Source organism: Jatropha curcas, chromosome 2 (genome assembly GCF_041381405.1).
Source record: "Jatropha curcas cultivar XTBG-Jc1 chromosome 2, XTBG_Jcur_1.0, whole genome shotgun sequence".
Taxonomy (NCBI): domain Eukaryota; kingdom Viridiplantae; phylum Streptophyta; class Magnoliopsida; order Malpighiales; family Euphorbiaceae; genus Jatropha; species Jatropha curcas.
Window position 1 is genome coordinate 24,864,438 of NC_143152.1, and position 19,024 is coordinate 24,883,461.

At 30.4% G+C, this 19,024-nt stretch overlaps 2 protein-coding genes across 16 annotated transcripts; both read right to left on the reverse strand.

The window, feature by feature from the left end:
* Positions 1-1,476: 1,476 nt before the first annotated feature.
* LOC119369998 (ribosome biogenesis protein WDR12 homolog) lies at positions 1,477-5,794 on the reverse strand. 4 transcript variants are annotated; one of them, XM_089717222.1, is made up of 12 exons: positions 5,652-5,794; positions 4,900-4,935; positions 4,697-4,782; positions 4,141-4,199; positions 3,955-4,065; positions 3,730-3,855; positions 3,083-3,226; positions 2,877-2,985; positions 2,662-2,798; positions 2,403-2,438; positions 2,225-2,318; positions 1,477-1,856 (listed from the first exon to the last, which is right to left on the reverse strand). In XM_089717222.1, the coding sequence occupies exons 3-11, from the start codon at positions 4,749-4,751 to the stop codon at positions 2,226-2,228; spliced, it is 870 nt and encodes a 289-aa protein (XP_089573348.1). In that variant the 5' UTR covers positions 4,752-4,782; positions 4,900-4,935; positions 5,652-5,794; the 3' UTR covers positions 1,477-1,856; position 2,225. The 4 variants fall into 4 exon arrangements, with proteins under 4 accessions (XP_089573348.1, XP_089573347.1, XP_089573346.1 ...); XM_089717221.1 differs by lacking the exon at positions 5,652-5,794 and adding an exon at positions 5,250-5,350; XM_089717220.1 differs by lacking the exon at positions 5,652-5,794 and adding an exon at positions 5,063-5,298.
* Positions 5,795-12,256: 6,462 nt separating this feature from the next.
* On the reverse strand, positions 12,257-16,555 carry LOC110009731 (ribosome biogenesis protein WDR12 homolog). 12 transcript variants are annotated; one of them, XM_089718285.1, is made up of 12 exons: positions 16,413-16,555; positions 15,661-15,696; positions 15,458-15,543; positions 14,902-14,980; positions 14,716-14,830; positions 14,491-14,616; positions 13,843-13,986; positions 13,637-13,745; positions 13,422-13,558; positions 13,182-13,217; positions 13,004-13,097; positions 12,257-12,635 (listed from the first exon to the last, which is right to left on the reverse strand). In XM_089718285.1, exons 3-11 carry the CDS (start codon positions 15,510-15,512, stop codon positions 13,005-13,007), a joined length of 894 nt encoding a protein of 297 aa, XP_089574411.1. In that variant the 5' UTR covers positions 15,513-15,543; positions 15,661-15,696; positions 16,413-16,555; the 3' UTR covers positions 12,257-12,635; position 13,004. The 12 variants fall into 12 exon arrangements, with proteins under 12 accessions (XP_089574411.1, XP_089574414.1, XP_089574419.1 ...); XM_089718288.1 differs by having other exon boundaries at positions 14,716-14,826; positions 14,902-14,960; positions 16,413-16,553; XM_089718293.1 differs by having other exon boundaries at positions 14,902-14,960; positions 16,413-16,549.
* Between the last annotated feature and the right edge of the window lie 2,469 nt (positions 16,556-19,024).

Below are 19,024 nucleotides of genomic sequence, written 5' to 3' on the forward strand. Positions count from 1 at the left end.
TCGTTATAATGGTTAAGTTAAATTGCATTATTGAATTGAACTCTGTGAAGAACCAATGTTTTCTTTAATTAAAAAACAAATAATATTGGTCTACTCTTTAATTTTTGTTACAACTTGCTTTGTACATTATTTATACTCTCTATATATTCTCGTATCTGCATTTTATATATAATTTTCACTGATTTTTTACCAATATAATTCTTAATTAAATGTAAGTATCAGTCATAACAGAATATTTTTTTCTATTTATATGTTTACTTCTTGTTTTATTGGTCATTATTTACTTTTTTATTTATAATTTATAATTTATAATTTATAATTTACATATTTTTTATAATTTGTTCTTTTCTTGAGAGCAGAGAATATTAGGATGGTGAAAAAAAATAGGTAATTAATAATGATAGCCCTATTTTAATTAGCTAAAAAATAAATTAAGAAACTATTATTTTTATATTTAATTTGATTGGTCAAATATTTTTAGAAGATAATAATTGTTAAGGTACAGATAAATAATTTGAAGTAATGTTTAACAAAAAAAAAAAAAAAAATACTAGATAAGAGTTAATCAGGTAGTGATTTAATTGGTTTTTTTCATTTTATATGAGAGGTGATAGATTTTGAATTTGAATCTTTTCAACTGCAGTTATTTTTATCAATTTACAAGTTCAAGCGTACAATAAATACTTAGCAAAGTTTACATGTTTTGGTCAATTACAAAGATAAATTTTTGGATTTGCATTTTATTCCTCTAATAGTTTTATATCAACACCATATCATAGATGGGAATGATTAAATGACTTGATTTGTTGGATATCGGGATCCAATTCGAACGGAGTGTATAAAATCCGATCCATTTAATGGTCGATCGGATATAGATTTTTAAAATAAAATCCATGCAAATATAAAATCGGATTAGAATATGGTATAATCCGATCCGTGAAAGTTTTTTTTTTTTTTTTACATTTTTTAAATTATTGATTTGTAATTCAACATGAGTAATTTTAGACATGCTACTGCCTTTATTCTTCTCTTCCTCTCCTTTTCCATTTATATTTTAAATCATTTTCTCCAACTCTCACCATTTTTTTTTTTTTTTCAATCTTTACTTCAAACAAAAGAATGAGTTAAACACTATAATGACTGGCATGTTTGCGCTAAGCATATGTTAAAATCTCTTCTAGTTGTCATAGTATACAATAATTCCAATTATTGTAAGGAATTTTTGTGTTTTCAAGCACCATATATAAGTAATATGAATTTTTATATAATTATTGTTCTATTTTTATTTTTCTTTTCAACATAATAAAAAACGGATAATATCTGATCCGATCCGCTCTGATATCTGATCCATTCGAATCCAAGCAGTCGACATAGATATATGAATATAATCCAACAACAAAAATCCATCTTCAACAACAAAAAAAAAAAAAAAAAAAAAAAAAAAAAAAAAAAAAAAAAAAAAAAAAAAAAAAAAACTTGAGCAAACAAAATTGCAGCATCTCATTTTCCATTAATGCAAAGTCTTGGGGAATGATTTTTCATAAAAGATGATGCCCATATTAGTTCAACAAAGTTAAAACTAAAACTTGATATTATCAAAATCTCTCAATATACGCACTTGTATAAAAAATTTATCCTCAGCTTGACCTCTGCTCTGCAGTTTCCACAACAAAATACAACTTGTACCAAATCAGAGTTGCCACCATCCACGTGCCCGATAGAGACTAAAACTTCGGTTCCTTGATAAAGAATTAGATTTCCTCATTCATAAAGAAAACAAGGGGGATGGCGAAAATGGTCCTTGCAACTTCATCTCACGTTCTCCAGATATTACTTTACACCTTCATAATTCTTCCCTTTAGACAAAAGTAGCCATTTAATGGATTAAAGCACTAATCATTCCCCCAAACATATGAAGCACTTCTTAGTCATGCAATGTTTAAGTTTCGAAGTCGCAAGATAAGCATTCCCAGGATGCAACCAATGGATTCAATAGCTAATTGTTAATAAGTGAAAGCCATATATTATAATATAAAACTCCATCCATCAAAGACTGAACACCTAAATTTGATCATGTTGGATCTTAAGCATATGCACCGATGCTATGCATCTATAGTGACTGTATCTTAAAACTAGCATATCATCAAATAAAAGAAAATCAAAGAATCATTTTTAAACTGAGTGTATAATATAAATACAGCCAATTAAATGTACTGATTCTTACCTTACAGGATAGAAATGTCAGAAGAAATGCAAAGCTTACAGTCAACCCCACCACTGATTACACTATCACTTTTCCACCAGTCAGCACATAGCACCTGCATTACAGGAACAGCCCTTGGATAAATAAAAAACTACTTATAAAAGACAGACATAAATAGATGCAATAGATGGCATTATACCTTGTCTTCATGTGATTCAATAACAGCTAGAGGCCACTGCAACAGAAATCAACTATTCAGAATCCAAATTGCTCTTTTTTTTTTTTTTTTTTTTTTTTTTTTTTTTTTTTTTTTTGCTAGGTCTACGGTCTTTAGAATATTTTTATGATGTAATGCAGGTAAGTTCACCCAAATCACATTTATTTATTAATTTATTTAATTGGACTAGACAAAAGCAAAGTGAAAGCTAAAAGATCGAACAAAGACAAAAATACAGTACCGCAGTTCTTAGATCCCACAACATAACTTTCCCATCATAGGATGAGGTAAGTAAATGAAACCAAGATTTATCATGCCACTTGCAGGCCGAAATCCAAGAAGTGTGAGAAGAGAACTGATAAATAGGAGCAGAAGATCCTACAAGAATAATGAAATTTTAATGTAAGTGAGAGAAAGAGGAAAAGAGGAGAAATATTACTATATGATCTAACAGACCTGGTTTTCGTGGATCCCATATCCTAAGGATAGCATCAGAGCCTCCGGCAGCAATGAGAGCTGAACCTTCTCCTCCAATGTGTACACAGTTGAGGGCTTTTCCACAGAACTCCATAAGTAGGATAAAATTATGTATTCAAATCTCCATGTGTCCATGTGCGTGCACGAGTGTGTGGTGGGGGGAAGCAATGTAAGATTATCCTCACTATCTTTGATGAATCTTTGCCTGTCTCCACATCCCAACGTCTAATAGAATGATCCCAGGATGCAGAATAGATTGTTTCACGTTCTGGCCAAACAACAGCAGATACACATTGTGTATGGCCAACAAGTGTAGAAAAAGACTCCCCCTGAATGCAAGAGATGTCATGAACAATAACAAAAATCAATAGACAAAATTAAATTCCTAAGTCATGTTTCAAGGTCACATTGCAAGAAAGAATAGAAGCAATCCGCAACATGCCCACCACCCATAACATGCAATAATCTTTCAATTGCTTTCAATAGGAAAGGCCTTCTTTCTTAACTTTACCAATGAACAACTTGATCATCTAACCCAAAATGAAACCATGAATTATTTCAAACCACCCTATTTCTTTTTTCAGAAGATAAGAAATATTTTATAACTTATACAAAATTATTACGTATTTGGGATGTGAACAACTAAGTATCAAGATTTCTATGAGTAATACACTTTGATTCTTAAATACCATCTAATTTCAGACTTCAACTGCTTGAGTTTAGTAGTTAAACTCTGAAATTCTGTTTTTCTCAAAGCCTTTTGGAACAACAATGTGAAATCAACAAGTATACACAAGTAAAATGAAGCGTAGAGCATAACATCATGCAATACCTCTAACTGAGATTCCTCGGCTTCGTTTTTCACTTTTCTCTTTTCAATTGACACCAAATTGCCTTCTGTATCAGACTCATTTGTCCGCCACAAATTGATTGTACAATCCCAAGAACCCGAGCAAATCTAAGTTATAAATAATTGCAAATGAGAAATGAGCTTAAGTTTCAATTTTGACCACATAGACAATACTATCAAGAAGAATTAAAAGTGATAGAAAAAAACCATGCTTCCAGAAGTCTCTGCTGCAACACTCTGTACAGATGCATTATGTCCACGCAAAATTTTGAAGGCTCTAATCGTTGTAGGATGATTTTTATGCTCTTCTGTGTCAAACTTTCTGGAGAAGTGGAACGCAATAAGTCATGGGAAAATATCAGTTTTATAAAACAGCAATTTTGGTCTAATTACCTTCCACAGCCTGAGAGTTTGATCTTTTGAGGCAGTGGCCACTGTAACAGTATCTGTATCTGCACATTGAGACATGGCTCTATGAATGGAAGGATAAAGAGTTAGCTACTACAACATGAAGCAAAAAAAGATAACAGCTTTCAAATCATCGATAAAACATCAAGTAAAGGAAAATCAATTAAAAAACCACATGAAGACAAATGCACATGATAATATCCTAACTAAGAAGTAAAAAGATATGCAGATGATCAAGGCAGATTAATCAGAATACCATCAAAACACTTAAACATTACCAATTTAAAAATGCTACAAAATGCAGTTTTTCTTTCATTATAAAACATACCTTTAGACAACCAAAAAGAAGATTAAAGGAAGTCTAGAAAGCATCCATAATGTGGAAGGACCAAAAAGAAGATTAAAGGAAGTCTAGAAAGCATCCATAATGTGGAAGGAAATTTTATTTATAATAACTAAGGAAAACAATGTAAGGAGGAGATTAGTTGTCCAAACATCTAAACCACAAAGTGCAAGAGCATCTTTTGCTCCTTGTTTATACCTCCATGATTTATGATACCAACCGAAGTAATTGCATCACTGTGTCCCTCTAGCATATGCGTGCACTGTCCAGCACCTCTCCATACCCTGAAGATTATGGAAACAAAACTTCACTTAAGTTGGATTCCTCATAAAGATGAACAAGAAAATAATGAGGTTTTAATGTATAGAAAGGATATACAAAACTTCTATTTATATTTTTACCTTCCAAATCCATCATAGCACCCAGTCAAAATGAACCTGCCAAAAACCAGAACTTAGAGCACTTTTTAAAAATAAATGAAACTTTAACAGTATGTATCCATTATGTATGCCTTCATATTTTACGCTAAGATTACAATGCATTATCTTCATGATGGACAATAACCTAGTAAAGCATGCCATAAATTATCGAAGAACATCCAATATCCAATCTTATATACATGAGAGCTACTCAAAACTCTGTTTTCTACTAAAGTTGCCATCTTAAATTGTTACAGATATTTTATCTTCAAATTATAAATAATCTTCAACATAAATGCTCTCATTCATAAATGCCGAGTAAGTTGCCTAACCATAATAAAATTTCGTAATATAATCATCATATTTCTTCCCATGGTCAAAACCTTACTTCTCAATATAAATAAGGAAATTTATGCAATAAATAACTCAGTAAAACATTCAGACAAAAGGAATAGAGAAGTATTAGGAAAGAAAGTCTTAAAAAAAAAAAAAGTCCGTAAATTTGAGCCACACGAAATACCATATGTCTATTTTTGGATTAGTTTCAGTTTTAATGTCCTTATCCAATACTACAGAAACATTTCCTTATCTAATACTACAGAAATAGAACAACTGTGCACTTATAAACTGTTGCCTCAGAAATTAAGAGTCGCAAAATGGAAACTGAATCCTTATATTCAAGGGATTCTTCTGAGTAAATAAATACCATTAAGAACTGAATAAACTGTGCTTACCGAGGACAAGATCCATCAACTGCACTAACCCAATCATAAGCTTATTTATATTGAGAAAATAAGTACATATAGTACCCTTTCCCATGAAAAAATGCAAAGGTCTCCAGCATCCATTGCCACCACACGAACCATTGCCACGACACGAACCATGCCTTGTCCTTATTAGAATTATAAATAGGTCCACAGGTTATAATGCTAGACTTATACTGTTTTCAAACTCCATTATATACATGCCAATGGAAAAACGACTTTTATTAAGAGTTGCAGTTTTTCTATTCATAAGCTTGTTTCTATCCAAACATAACAATAATGCTTTTATAATTGTTCCACTTGCACGCTAGAGAACATGACAACTGTGATAAGATGCGAAAGCTTTAACTGAAGCCTCCCAATGATTCATTAAAGAGGAATAGACTGGCCGAGTCAAGTCTAAACCCTAAGGCAATTACCCTTAGCCTAGATAACTAAGGTGAGATAGCCATGACCAGAAGAGTCATAGGTTCTACCCCTCCCCGATATTCTAATTTGTAATTTGTAATATTTGTCCCTTCTGGGTTGAGCTGCTCTTCATGGGTTTTAATTTATTTTTCGTTTGAAATTGCAATTTTGTAAGTCTTAATTCTAGCACTGTTTTAATACAGATTGTAATATTTTTTGTACATAGTATTTAATGGCGCGGAAAAAAAAATTCTAAACTCAATATTTAGACTTTAGAAGTCAGTATGTATAGTAGAGAATTTAGGGTATGTTCGGCAAAATTAACTGTTCGATGGCTGTTAGTGTTGGAGAAGAGAACTTCAAATCATTTAGAAGTGATTTATTGCTGCAATTAAAGAAAAAATCAGAGGAAGTGAACAAATAAGTTTTAGAGGAATTTTATCAAATAGCTGATAGGCATAAAAGAACATCGTAATTGCCGGAAATATTAGATAATTTTATTAAACTCAAATTAGCCTTTATATAGGGTTAACAAAGCGACAAACAAATCTTAAAAACCGAAATATCTGACACTCTCTCAATCATGCCTCAACTAATTCAGAAAATAAACAATAAACAATTGCTAAAGGCTAAGTCACTAAAGTAAAAGAACTAGTTTTCGGCAGTAGATATTTTTGAATCAATTATTCACCGGGTGGTTGTTTTAGTAGCATTTAATTATTAGTTGTTCGAGTAGTTTTTCATAAAATACTAAAAGCTATTAGCTGTTTAAGTAGTTTTTCATGAAATACTAAAAGTTAAATGTTACATGGGTAACTTTTTCTAAGACAATACCTTAACCTCTAAAAGTTAATTCAAATGTTATGTTAACAAGCACTATAAAAAATAGCATTTAGAGTTTGGACCAATGAAAAAGCTAAAAGCTACCTAAAATATTGTTGTCAAACACGACCTTAGGATGACCGGTGTTTCTACTGGTTTTCATTTATCAAATATATTAAAAAAATAATTTGAGGACAAAATATATTTAAATTTGTTATTTAGTATTTTAAACAAAGAAATAGTTGTCCAAATAAAGGAAGTATAAAAATTTATTTAATTTTGTCTCATAATTCTTTTTAATGGATAATTACACTCTTATTATCTGATTTTTTTTTTTTCGTTTTTAATTTCAATTTTTGAACTCCTTTCTTTGTAATGAACTTTTTGGCGCAATAAGCTAATGGAAAACTTCAGTTGGAGTTAATTATTGGAGCTGGTTGCGCGTCTCCTCAGCCAAATGGGCTTAAGATGTCTTGTTTTCTTCTTTTTAATTTGTATTATTACTTAATTATATTTATCTTCTTAGATTTTGTTTGGGAAGAAAAGACGAGAAAAGAAAAGATTGGAGGAAAAAAAATAATTGAGGAAGATCTATTTACTTTTCAACAATGTAGTTTTGCGGCTATTTACAAAAATAGTGTCAAAAAAATATATATATAATTGTTCAAGACCACACCAATGAACTTTTTTATCGTTGGTTAAAAAATATTTTTAAATCGATTAATTGTTTTTTTCACAGATATAATATAATAGTACATTTGTTACATTTATAGTGTACAATTTGTTCTTAAAAAATAAAAATCAGACTATCTTTGTAAATATTTTCAAGACTACAGCATTTAGATATTTTCACACTATTTTCTAAATTCTTCGCAATTTTTTCAATTCATTCGAAGAAAATAATGCATGTTTTCCTTCCTTAGATATTTTTCTCAACCTTTTAAAAAATTAAAGGAAAATTTTTTCAGTTGATATTTTTCCTTAAATAAAAAAAAAAAGGGTTAAGCAACTAATTACCATAGTATTGTTATTCTGTCAAATTCTCACCAGACATCTATCAGTGTGAATCTTATTTTGCCATTTTAGTTACTTATTTTTCTTGATAAACATTGTTCGAATCCAGAAGAATATACTGTTAGGACCCTCCCCTTCTATCAACTTGTACGATTGAGAAGTACTTCTGGCATATTTGTGGACTAAAAGTCTTCTATTTCATTGTCAGTATCTGCATAATTTCATAACATCTAGGCTGGACCGAAGGAAAAGAAAAGTTGATTAAACAATTGTTGTTTGGAATTTTCTTTTTTCTTAGATAAAGACTTGTGATAGAACCAATTAAATTTTGGTTACCATCCAAAAAGGAAATAATTCTTTCGAAAATCACAAATTGACAGAATTTATTCTTTATACAAAAATATCTTATATTCAACTTGTGTAGTCCTACAAAACACGTATTCTTTATGATATGAACGAAATCAAAATTATGTAACGAGGCTATTTATCTCAAATTTTACATTATGTTGCATATTTTAAAAAAATAAAATTGTTCAATTTATCTACCAACTAGGAGTGAAATTGAGTTTTCTTTTCAATTTAAAATACAATTGCAAAAAAAGAGTTCTTCAAAATTGTAGTAGGCATGAGGTCTGTAGTTATTCTGTATCCTTCCTAACCTATAAGTTAGAACCACAGCTGTAGGATATTATCTTATTTAGGATCCTTAATTGATGATTGTAAATCCCTTTAGATAGTATCCATATTAGCAAAGTTGATTTTGTTTGTAAGTCCAAGAATCAATGCATTGCTCCAGCAACTGTTTTTGTAAGTCCACAAGTTGTAATGCTAGTTTACAATTTTTCCAAACTCTCTTATCTCATTCTCTTTTGGCTATATATATATATATATATATATATATTATCCAAACACTTGGACGCTAGGCAACATGTCTATCTACAGGTTTATAAGTTGAAGGTTGAACTACTGAGACGACATTTGAAAGCTTGACTAAAGGCTGCGGATTTATCCAAACTAACCGAGTCTAAAGTTTATGACTTGCTAAAACATTAACTTATTGGCAAATACACTCAATATTAAGATGTTCGCCAAAGGTTAAATTCACTCTGTAATTTGTTCACAAAAAATTATAAAACATTCTCAATTTGTAATTTAATCCATTGAATATATAAACTTCTGAAATAAAATTTATTTAATATTTTAATTTATAAAATCATTTTATTAAACACTCAAATTTATAAATTTAGATCAATTAAAAAGTTATATCGATCACACGTCAAATTGATATTTTTAATGAAAGAACGTGTGATGTTACCAAAACCACCAAAACTCAGTAACTTTAGTCGTACAATAAGCCCTCCATATAATTTGCACTGCCACAAAATTTTTCGACAAAAAAATATACAATGTATATAGACCTTTCGATTTTTAGAGGTCCATATACAAAGTAGCCCATTTGGGATGGGTGGCCTTTGTAGTTTTTATTTCTCTAATATATAAACAAAAATTATAGGTAAAATGTATTTAATTTTTTAATTTTATTATTTATTCATTATCTTGAACAGATGAATTTCATACAATTTTTAGAATTTATTTGATTTTAAAATTTGGAATTTATTTATTCATTATATAACTAGTTGTATAATGTTTAGGAAATGTTGATATTTTACCTCTATGATTGTTGTGATATAGGCAACCACTTTACAAATAATTATTATTGCTAAGCTATGAAAATGGGTGAAATAGAGTCATGAAGGGATCAGCCACTCGCTCTATTCACCAATCAATTACAAAAACAAACCCGATTAATGAAAATATATTTTGGATTTTAATTAAATTCGTCAAAAATAATGTAAATGGCAATTTCGAACAAAAAAAATATATATTATTAATATTATCTTTAGGTAAGGAGGCAGCAGAAACATCTTAGCAAAAGATTAAGAAAAATGTCATTTTGAAGGAGATTAGCCCCTCATCATGTCCAATAAATCAATCAAAATGTTCAAATTATTAGTAATTGTATATACTCCTTGTCAATAAATCCAGATTTCAATTTCGTCTATTTGTCCAAATCAATTTTTTAAAAGGAGCAATTTCGAATGCAGCCAACAAGTCAATGTCAAAAAACCACCACTTGCTATTCACAGCTCTCTCCCCAGTTGTATTTGCATATGAAATAAACACCGACCCTAGAAAATAGTACTAAAAAAAGGCAGAATGAGAAGCCTTTCTCTAGCGGTGGTGGTGATTTTGATTCTGATGAGCAGAAGCAGTTGTCCGGGAACTGTTAGTAATCCGCAAGAAATGATTAGCAGCTACTCCTTTTCCTTTTCCATAGCAGACACCAACATGGAATTAGAGTTGATGATGGACTCCGAGACTAACAGAATGCTTGAAGGTAGTTCCCCACGCGGAACTGACAATGTGGGAAGTCGTAACCGTCCTGCTCTTGGTTGCGGTCGGGGGAAACGCTACTGCCTTCCTTCTAAAAATACCAATCCTCAAAGATGTGGCCTGTACGACCGTGCACGAAGCTGCTAAAGATGAATCGTCAAATATTGGCTTTTAAGGGGAACTCAGGATCACACCAAATGGTATGTTGAGATCGAATTCTCATAATTTATAAATGATTTGGAAATAACACTCGGCCAAAATCATTAATTGATGTTATATATTACATTACTTCATCTTCGTTAAAGTTGTTTTATGTGTAATGTGTTGCTTTAATTAATAAATTTATGTATTAATATGAAAGTTTCCAATTTTTAGTCAATAAATCATGACTCCCTCTTTTGTGCATTTGGTTTATTGAATTTATTCTATCGAATAAAATACTCCACTTATCTAAAATGAATGTACTTCTGTTATTTATATTCATGGGTGGGATATATTTTAATATTTAGCTAAAAGTTACTGAAACAGTTAATATTATCAAATAAAACTTTATTCAATTTTAATTTATAAAAAAATAAATTTTATTTTTAACTTCTTGCTATTATTAAATTATCCAACAAAGGGAAAATTTTACTATTGATTAATCCTCCCTCCGTTCTATTTATATAAAGAAAGCCACTAATTTTTTATATAATTTTCACTAATTTTTTACTAATATAATTCTTAATTAAATGTAAGTATCAGTCATAATAGAATATTTTATCTCTATATATATGTTTACTTCTTGTTTTATTGGTCATTATTTACTTTTTTATTTATAATTTATAATTTATATGTTTTTTATAATTTGGTATTTTGTTGAGAGTAGAGAATATTAGGATGGTGAAAAAAAATATGGTAATTAATAATGATAAATTGCCCTATTTTAATTAGCTAAAAAATAAATTAAGAAACTATTATTTTTATAGCAATATTTAATTTGATTGGTCAAATATTTTTAGAAGATAATAATTGTTAAGGTATAGATAAATAATTTGAAATAATGTTTAACAAAAAAAATACAATATAAGAGCTAATTAGATAGTGGTTTAGTTGACTTTCTCATTTTATGTTAGGAGTGGGAGATCTTAAGTTTGAGTTCTTTTAATCACAGTTATTTTTACCAATTTACAAGTTTAAGTGCACAATAGACACTTAGCAAAGTTTGTATTTTTTTAGTGAACATTTGCATTTTATTATCCAACAGTTTTATATCAACACCGTATCATGGATAAGGATGATTAAATGACTTGATTTGTTGGATATCGGGATCCAATTCGCATGGAGTGTATAAAATCCGATCCATTTAATAGTTAATTGAATATGAATTTTTAAAATAAAATCCACATGAATATAAGATAAAATACAGATATAGCATAATACGATCCAAAACTGATCCGTAAAATTTTTTTTTTTTTTTACATTTTTTTTAATTGTTGATTTGTAATTCTACATGTGAAATTTTAGATGTGCAGCTACCTTCTCTCTCTCCTTTTCCATTTATATTTTAAATCATTATCTCTAACTCTCACCATTTTTTTCTTTTTTTTTTATCTTTACTTCAAACAAAAGAATGAGTTAAACATTATGATCACTGGCTTGATTTCTTTTGCGCTTAACAAATTTTAAACTCTCTTCTAGTCGTCATAGTATACAATATTTCCAATTATTGTGAAGAATTTTTGTGTTTTCAAGCAAGAAAAACAATATGAATTTTTATAAAATTATTGTTCTGTTTTTATTTTTCTTTTCAACATAATAAAAAAAGGATAATATTTGATCCGGTTCGCTCCAATATCCGATCCATTCGAATCCAAATAGAGCGGATATGAACATAGATATATGAATATATTGGCAGATCGAACAACAAAAATCCATCTTAAACAACAAAAAAAAACTGAGCAAACAAAATTGCAGCGTCTCATTTTCCATTTATGCAAAGTCTTGGGGAATGATTTTTCATAAAAGATGATGCCCAAATTAGTTCAACTAAGTTAAAAATAAAACTTGATATTATCAAAATCTCTCAATATACGCACTTGTATAAAAAATTTATCCTCAGCTTGACCTCTGCTCTGCAGTTTCCACAACAAAATACAACTTGTACCAAATCGGAGTTGCCACCATCCACGTGCCCGATAGAGACTAAACCTTCGGTTCCTTGATAAAGAATTAGATTTCCTCATTCATAAAGAAAACAAGGGGGATGGCGAAAATGGTCCTTGCAACTTCATCTCACGTTCTCCAGATATTACTTTACACCTTCATAATTCTTCCCTTTAGACAAAAGTAGCCATTTAATGGATTAAAGCACTAATCATTCCCCCAAACATATGAAGCACTTCTTAGTCATGCAATGTTTAAGTTTCGAAGTCGCAAGATAAGCATTCCCAGGATGCAACCAATGGATTCAATAGCTAATTGTTAATAAGTGAAAGCCATATATTATAATATAAAACTCCATCCATCAAAGACTGAACACCTAAATTTGATCATGTTGGATCTTAAGCATATGCACCGATGCTATGCATCTATAGTGACTGTATCTTAAAACTAGCATATCATCAAATAAAAGAAAATCAAAGAATCATTTTTAAACTGAGTGTATAATATAAATACAGCCAATTAAATGTACTGATTCTTACCTTACAGGATAGAAATGTCAGAAGAAATGCAAAGCTTACAGTCAACCCGACCACTGATTACACTATCACTTTTCCACCAGTCAGCACATAGCACCTGCATTACAGGAACAGCCCTTGCATAAATAAAAAACTACTTATAAAAGACCGACATAAATAGATGCAATAGATGGCATTATACCTTGTCTTCATGTGATTCAATAACAGCTAGAGGCCACTGCAACAGAAATCAACTATTCAGAATCCAAATTGCTCTTTCTTTTTTTTTTTTTTTTTTGCTAGGTCTACAGTCTTTAGAATATTTTTATTATGTAATTTAGGTAAGTTCACCCAAATCACATTTATTTATTAATTTATTTAATTGGACTAGGCAAAAGCAAAGTGAAAGCTAAAAGATCAAACAAAGACAAAAATACAGTACCGCAGTTCTTAGATCCCACAACATAGCTTTCCCATCATAGGATGAGGTAAGTAAATGAAACCAAGATTTATCATGCCACTTGCAGGCCGAAATCCAAGAAGTGTGAGAAGAGAACTGATAAATAGGAGCAGAAGATCCTACAAGAATAATGAAATTTTAATGTAAGTGAGAGAAAGAGGAAGAGAGGAGAAATATTACTTTATGATCTAACAGACCTGGTTTTCGTGGATCCCATATCCTAAGGATAGCATCAGAGCCTCCGGCAGCAATCAGAGCTGAACCTTCTCCTCCAATGTGTACACAGTTGAGGGCTTTTCCACAGAACTGCATAAGTAGGATAAAATTATGTATTCAAATCTCCATGTGTCCATGTGCGTGCACGAGTGTGTGGTGGGGGGAAGCAATGTAAGATTATCCTCACTATCTTTGATGAATCTTTGCCTGTCTCCACATCCCAACGTCTAATAGAATGATCCCAGGATGCAGAATAGATTGTTTCACGTTCTGGCCAAACAACAGCAGATACACATTGTGTATGGCCCACAAGTGTAGAAAAAGACTCCCTCTGAATGCAAGAGATGTCGTGAACAATAACAAAAATCAATAGACAAAATTAAATTCCTAAGTCATGTTTCAAGGTCACATTGCAAGAAAGAATAAAAGCAATCCGCAACATTCCCACCACCCATAACATGCAATAATCTTTCAATTGCTTTTCAATAGGAAAGGCCTTCTTTCTTAACTTTCCCAATGAACAACTTGATCATCTAACCCAAAATGAAACCATGAAATATTTCAAACCACCCTATTTCTTTTTTCAGAAGATAAGAAATATTTTATAACTTATACAAAATTATTACGTATTTGGGATGTGAACAACTAAGTATCAAGATTTCTATGAGTAATACACTTTGATTCTTAAATACCATCTAATTTCAGACTTCAACTGCTTGAGTTTAGTAGTTAAACTCTGAAATTCTGTTTTTCTCAAAGCCTTTTGGAACAACAATGTGAAATCAACAAGTATACACAAGTAAAATGAAGCGTAGAGCATAACATCATGCAATACCTCTAACTGAGATTCCTCGGCTTCGTTTTTCACTTTTCTCTTTTCAATTGACACCAAATTGCCTTCTGTATCAGACTCATTTGTCCGCCACAAATTGATTGTACAATCCCAAGAACCCGAGCAAATCTAAGTTATAAATAATTGCAAATGAGAAATGAGCTTAAGTTTCAATTTTGACCACATAGACAATACTATCAAGAAGAATTAAAAGTGATAGAAAAAAACCATGCTTCCAGAAGTCTCTGCTGCAACACTCTGTACAGATGCATTATGTCCACGCAAAATTTTGAAGGCTCTAATCGTTGTAGGATGATTTTTATGCTCTTCTGTGTCAAACTTTCTGGAGAAGTGGAACGCAATAAGTCATGGGAAAATATCAGTTTTATAAAACAGCAATTTTGGTCTAATTACCTTCCACAGCCTGAGAGTTTGATCTTTTGAGGCAGTGGCCACTGTAACAGTATCTGTATCTGCACATTGAGACATGGCTCTATGAATGGAAGGATAAAGAGTTAGCTACTACAACATGAAGCAAAAAAAGATAACAGCTTTCAAATCATCGATAAAACATCAAGTAAAGGAAAATCAATTAAAAAACCACATGAAGACAAATGCACATGATAATATCCTAACTAAGAAGTAAAAAGATATGCAGATGATCAAGGCAGATTAATCAGAATACCATCAAAACACTTAAACATTACCAATTTAAAAATGCTACAAAATGCAGTTTTTCTTTCATTATAAAACATACCTTTAGACAACCAAAAAGAAGATTAAAGGAAGTCTAGAAAGCATCCATAATGTGGAAGGACCAAAAAGAAGATTAAAGGAAGTCTAGAAAGCATCCATAATGTGGAAGGAAATTTTATTTATAATAACTAAGGAAAACAATGTAAGGAGGAGATTAGTTGTCCAAACATCTAAACCACAAAGTGCAAGAGCATCTTTTGCTCCTTGTTTATACCTCCATGATTTATGATACCAACCGAAGTAATTGCATCACTGTGTCCCTCTAGCATATGCGTGCACTGTCCAGCACCTCTCCATACCCTGAAGATTATGGAAACAAAACTTCACTTAAGTTGGATTCCTCATAAAGATGAACAAGAAAATAATGAGGTTTTAATGTATAGAAAGGATATACAAAACTTCTATTTATATTTTTACCTTCCAAATCCATCATAGCACCCAGTCAAAATGAACCTGCCAAAAACCAGAACTTAGAGCACTTTTTAAAAATAAATGAAACTTTAACAGTATGTATCCATTATGTATGCCTTCATATTTTACGCTAAGATTACAATGCATTATCTTCATGATGGACAATAACCTAGTAAAGCATGCCATAAATTATCGAAGAACATCCAATATCCAATCTTATATACATGAGAGCTACTCAAAACTCTGTTTTCTACTAAAGTTGCCATCTTAAATTGTTACAGATATTTTATCTTCAAATTATAAATAATCTTCAACATAAATGCTCTCATTCATAAATGCCGAGTAAGTTGCCTAACCATAATAAAATTTCGTAATATAATCATCATATTTCTTCCCATGGTCAAAACCTTACTTCTCAATATAAATAAGGAAATTTATGCAATAAATAACTCAGTAAAACATTCAGACAAAAGGAATAGAGAAGTATTAGGAAAGAAAGTCTTAAAAAAAAAAAAAGTCCGTAAATTTGAGCCACACGAAATACCATATGTCTATTTTTGGATTAGTTTCAGTTTTAATGTCCTTATCCAATACTACAGAAACATTTCCTTATCTAATACTACAGAAATAGAACAACTGTGCACTTATAAACTGTTGCCTCAGAAATTAAGAGTCGCAAAATGGAAACTGAATCCTTATATTCAAGGGATTCTTCTGAGTAAATAAATACCATTAAGAACTGAATAAACTGTGCTTACCGAGGACAAGATCCATCAACTGCACTAACCCAATCATAAGCTTATTTATATTGAGAAAATAAGTACATATAGTACCCTTTCCCATGAAAAAATGCAAAGGTCTCCAGCATCCATTGCCACCACACGAACCATGCCTTGTCCTTATTAAAAGACTTATAAATAGGTCCACACGTTATAATGCTAGACTTGCAATGTTTCCAAACTCCATTATATATATATATAGATATGACAATGGAACAACGACTTTGCAGTTTTTCTATTCATAAGCTTGTTACTATCCAAACATAACAATAATGCTTTTATAATTGTTCCACTTGCACGCTAGAGAACATGACCACTGTGATAAGATGCGAAAGCTTAACTGAAGCCTCCCAGTTATTCTTTAAAGAGGAATAGACTGGCCGAGTCAAGTCTAAACCCTAAGGCAATTACCCTTAGCCTAGATAACTAAGGTGAGATATCCATGACCAGAAGAGTCATAGGTTCTACCCCTCCCCGATATTCTAATTTGTAATTTGTAATATTTGTCCCTTATGGGTTGAGCTGCTCTTCATGGATTTTAATTTAATTTTTGTCTGAAATTGTAATTTTGTAAGTCGGCTTTAATTCTAGTACTGTTTTAATACAGATTGTAATATCTTTTTGTACATAGTATTTAATGGAGCAGAAAAAAAATTCTAAACTCAATATTTAGACTTTAAAAGTCATTATGCATAGTAGCTCATTTAAGATATGTTCGGCAAAATTAACTGTTCTATGGCTATTAGTGTTAGAGAAGAGAACTTCAAATCATTTAGAAGTGATTTATTGCTGCAATTAAAGAAAGATATTAAAGGAAGTGAACAAATAAGTTTTAGAGGAATTTTATCAAATAGCTGATAGGCATAAAAGAACATCGTAACTGCTGGAAATATTAGATAATTTTATTAAACTCAAATTAGCCTTTATATAGGCTTAACAAAGCGACAAACAAATCTTAAAAACCGAAATATTTGACACTGTCTCAATCATGCCTCAACTAATTCAGAAAATAAAGGAAACAATAAACAAGTGCTAAAGACTAAGCCACTAAAGTAAAAGAACTAGTTTCCAGCGCTAGATATTTTTGAATCAATTATTCAACAGGTGGCTGTTTTAGTGGCGTTTAGCTATTAGCTGTTTGAATAGTTTTTCATGAAATACTAAAAGCTAAATGTTACATGGATAACTTTTTATAAAACAATACCTTAACTTCTAAAAGCTAATTCAAATGTTATATTAATAAGCACTATAAAAAATAGCGTTTAGTGTTTGGACTAGTGAAAAAGCTAAAAGCTACCTAAAATGTTGTTGTCAAACACGACTTTAGGATGATCGGTGTTTCTACTAGTTTTTATTTATCAAATATATTAAAAAAATAATTGTAGGACAAAATATATTTAAATTTGTTATTTAGTATTTTAAACAAAGAAATAGTTGTCCAAATAAAGGAAGTATAAAAATTTATTTAATTTTGTCTCATAATTTTTTTTAATGGATAATTACACTCTTATTATCTGATTTTTTTTTTTTTTTCGTTTTTAATTTCAATTTTTGAACTCCTTTCTTTGTAATGAACTTTTTGGCGCAATAAGCTAATGGAAAACTTCAGTTGGAGTTAATTATTGGAGCTGGTTGCGTGTCTTCTCAGCCAAATGGGCTTGAGATGTCTTGTTTTCTTATTTTTAATTTTTCTAACTATTCCAATATATATATTTATCTATGGTTACATGCTGTTTAATTTGTATTATTACTTAATTATATTTATCTTCGTAGATTTTGTTTGGAAAGAAAAGAAGAGAAAAGAAAAGATTGGAGGAAAAAAATAATTGAGGAAGATTTATTGAAAAGCATTTTGCGGCAATTTACAAAAATAGTGTCAAAAAAAATATAATCGTTACAAAATGGTCTATATACATTGTATTTTTACATTGTTATTGTTATATTTTAAATATCACATTTCATGAAGGAGATTGAAATTTCGGACGCAACTAAAAAAGTTATCGTCGGTTAAAAAAGATTTAAATCAATTAATTGTTTTTTTCACAGATATAATATAATATTACATCTGTTACATTTATAGTGTACAATTTGCTCTTAAAAAGTCAAAATCAGACTATCTTTGTAAATATTTTCAAGACCACACCATTTAGATCTTTTCACACTATTTTCCAAATTCTTCGCAATTTTTTCAATTCATTCGAAGAAAATAATGCATGTTTTCCTTCCTTAGATATTTTTCTGAACCTTTTAAAAAATTAAAGGAAAATTCTTTCAGTTGATATTTTTCCTTAAATAAAAAAAAAAAGGGTTAAGCAACTAATTACCATAGTATTGTTATTCTGTCAAATTCTCACCAGACATCTATGTGTGTCGAATCTTATTTTGCTATTTTAGTTACTTATTTTTCTTGATAAACATTCTATCACCTTGTACGATTGAAAAATACTTCTGCCATATTTGTGGACTAAAAGTCTTCTATTTCATTGTCAATATCTGCATAATTTCATAACATCTAGGCTGGACCGAAGGAAAAGAAAAGTTGATTAAACAATTGTTGTTTGGAATTTTCTTTTTTCTTAGATAAAGACTTG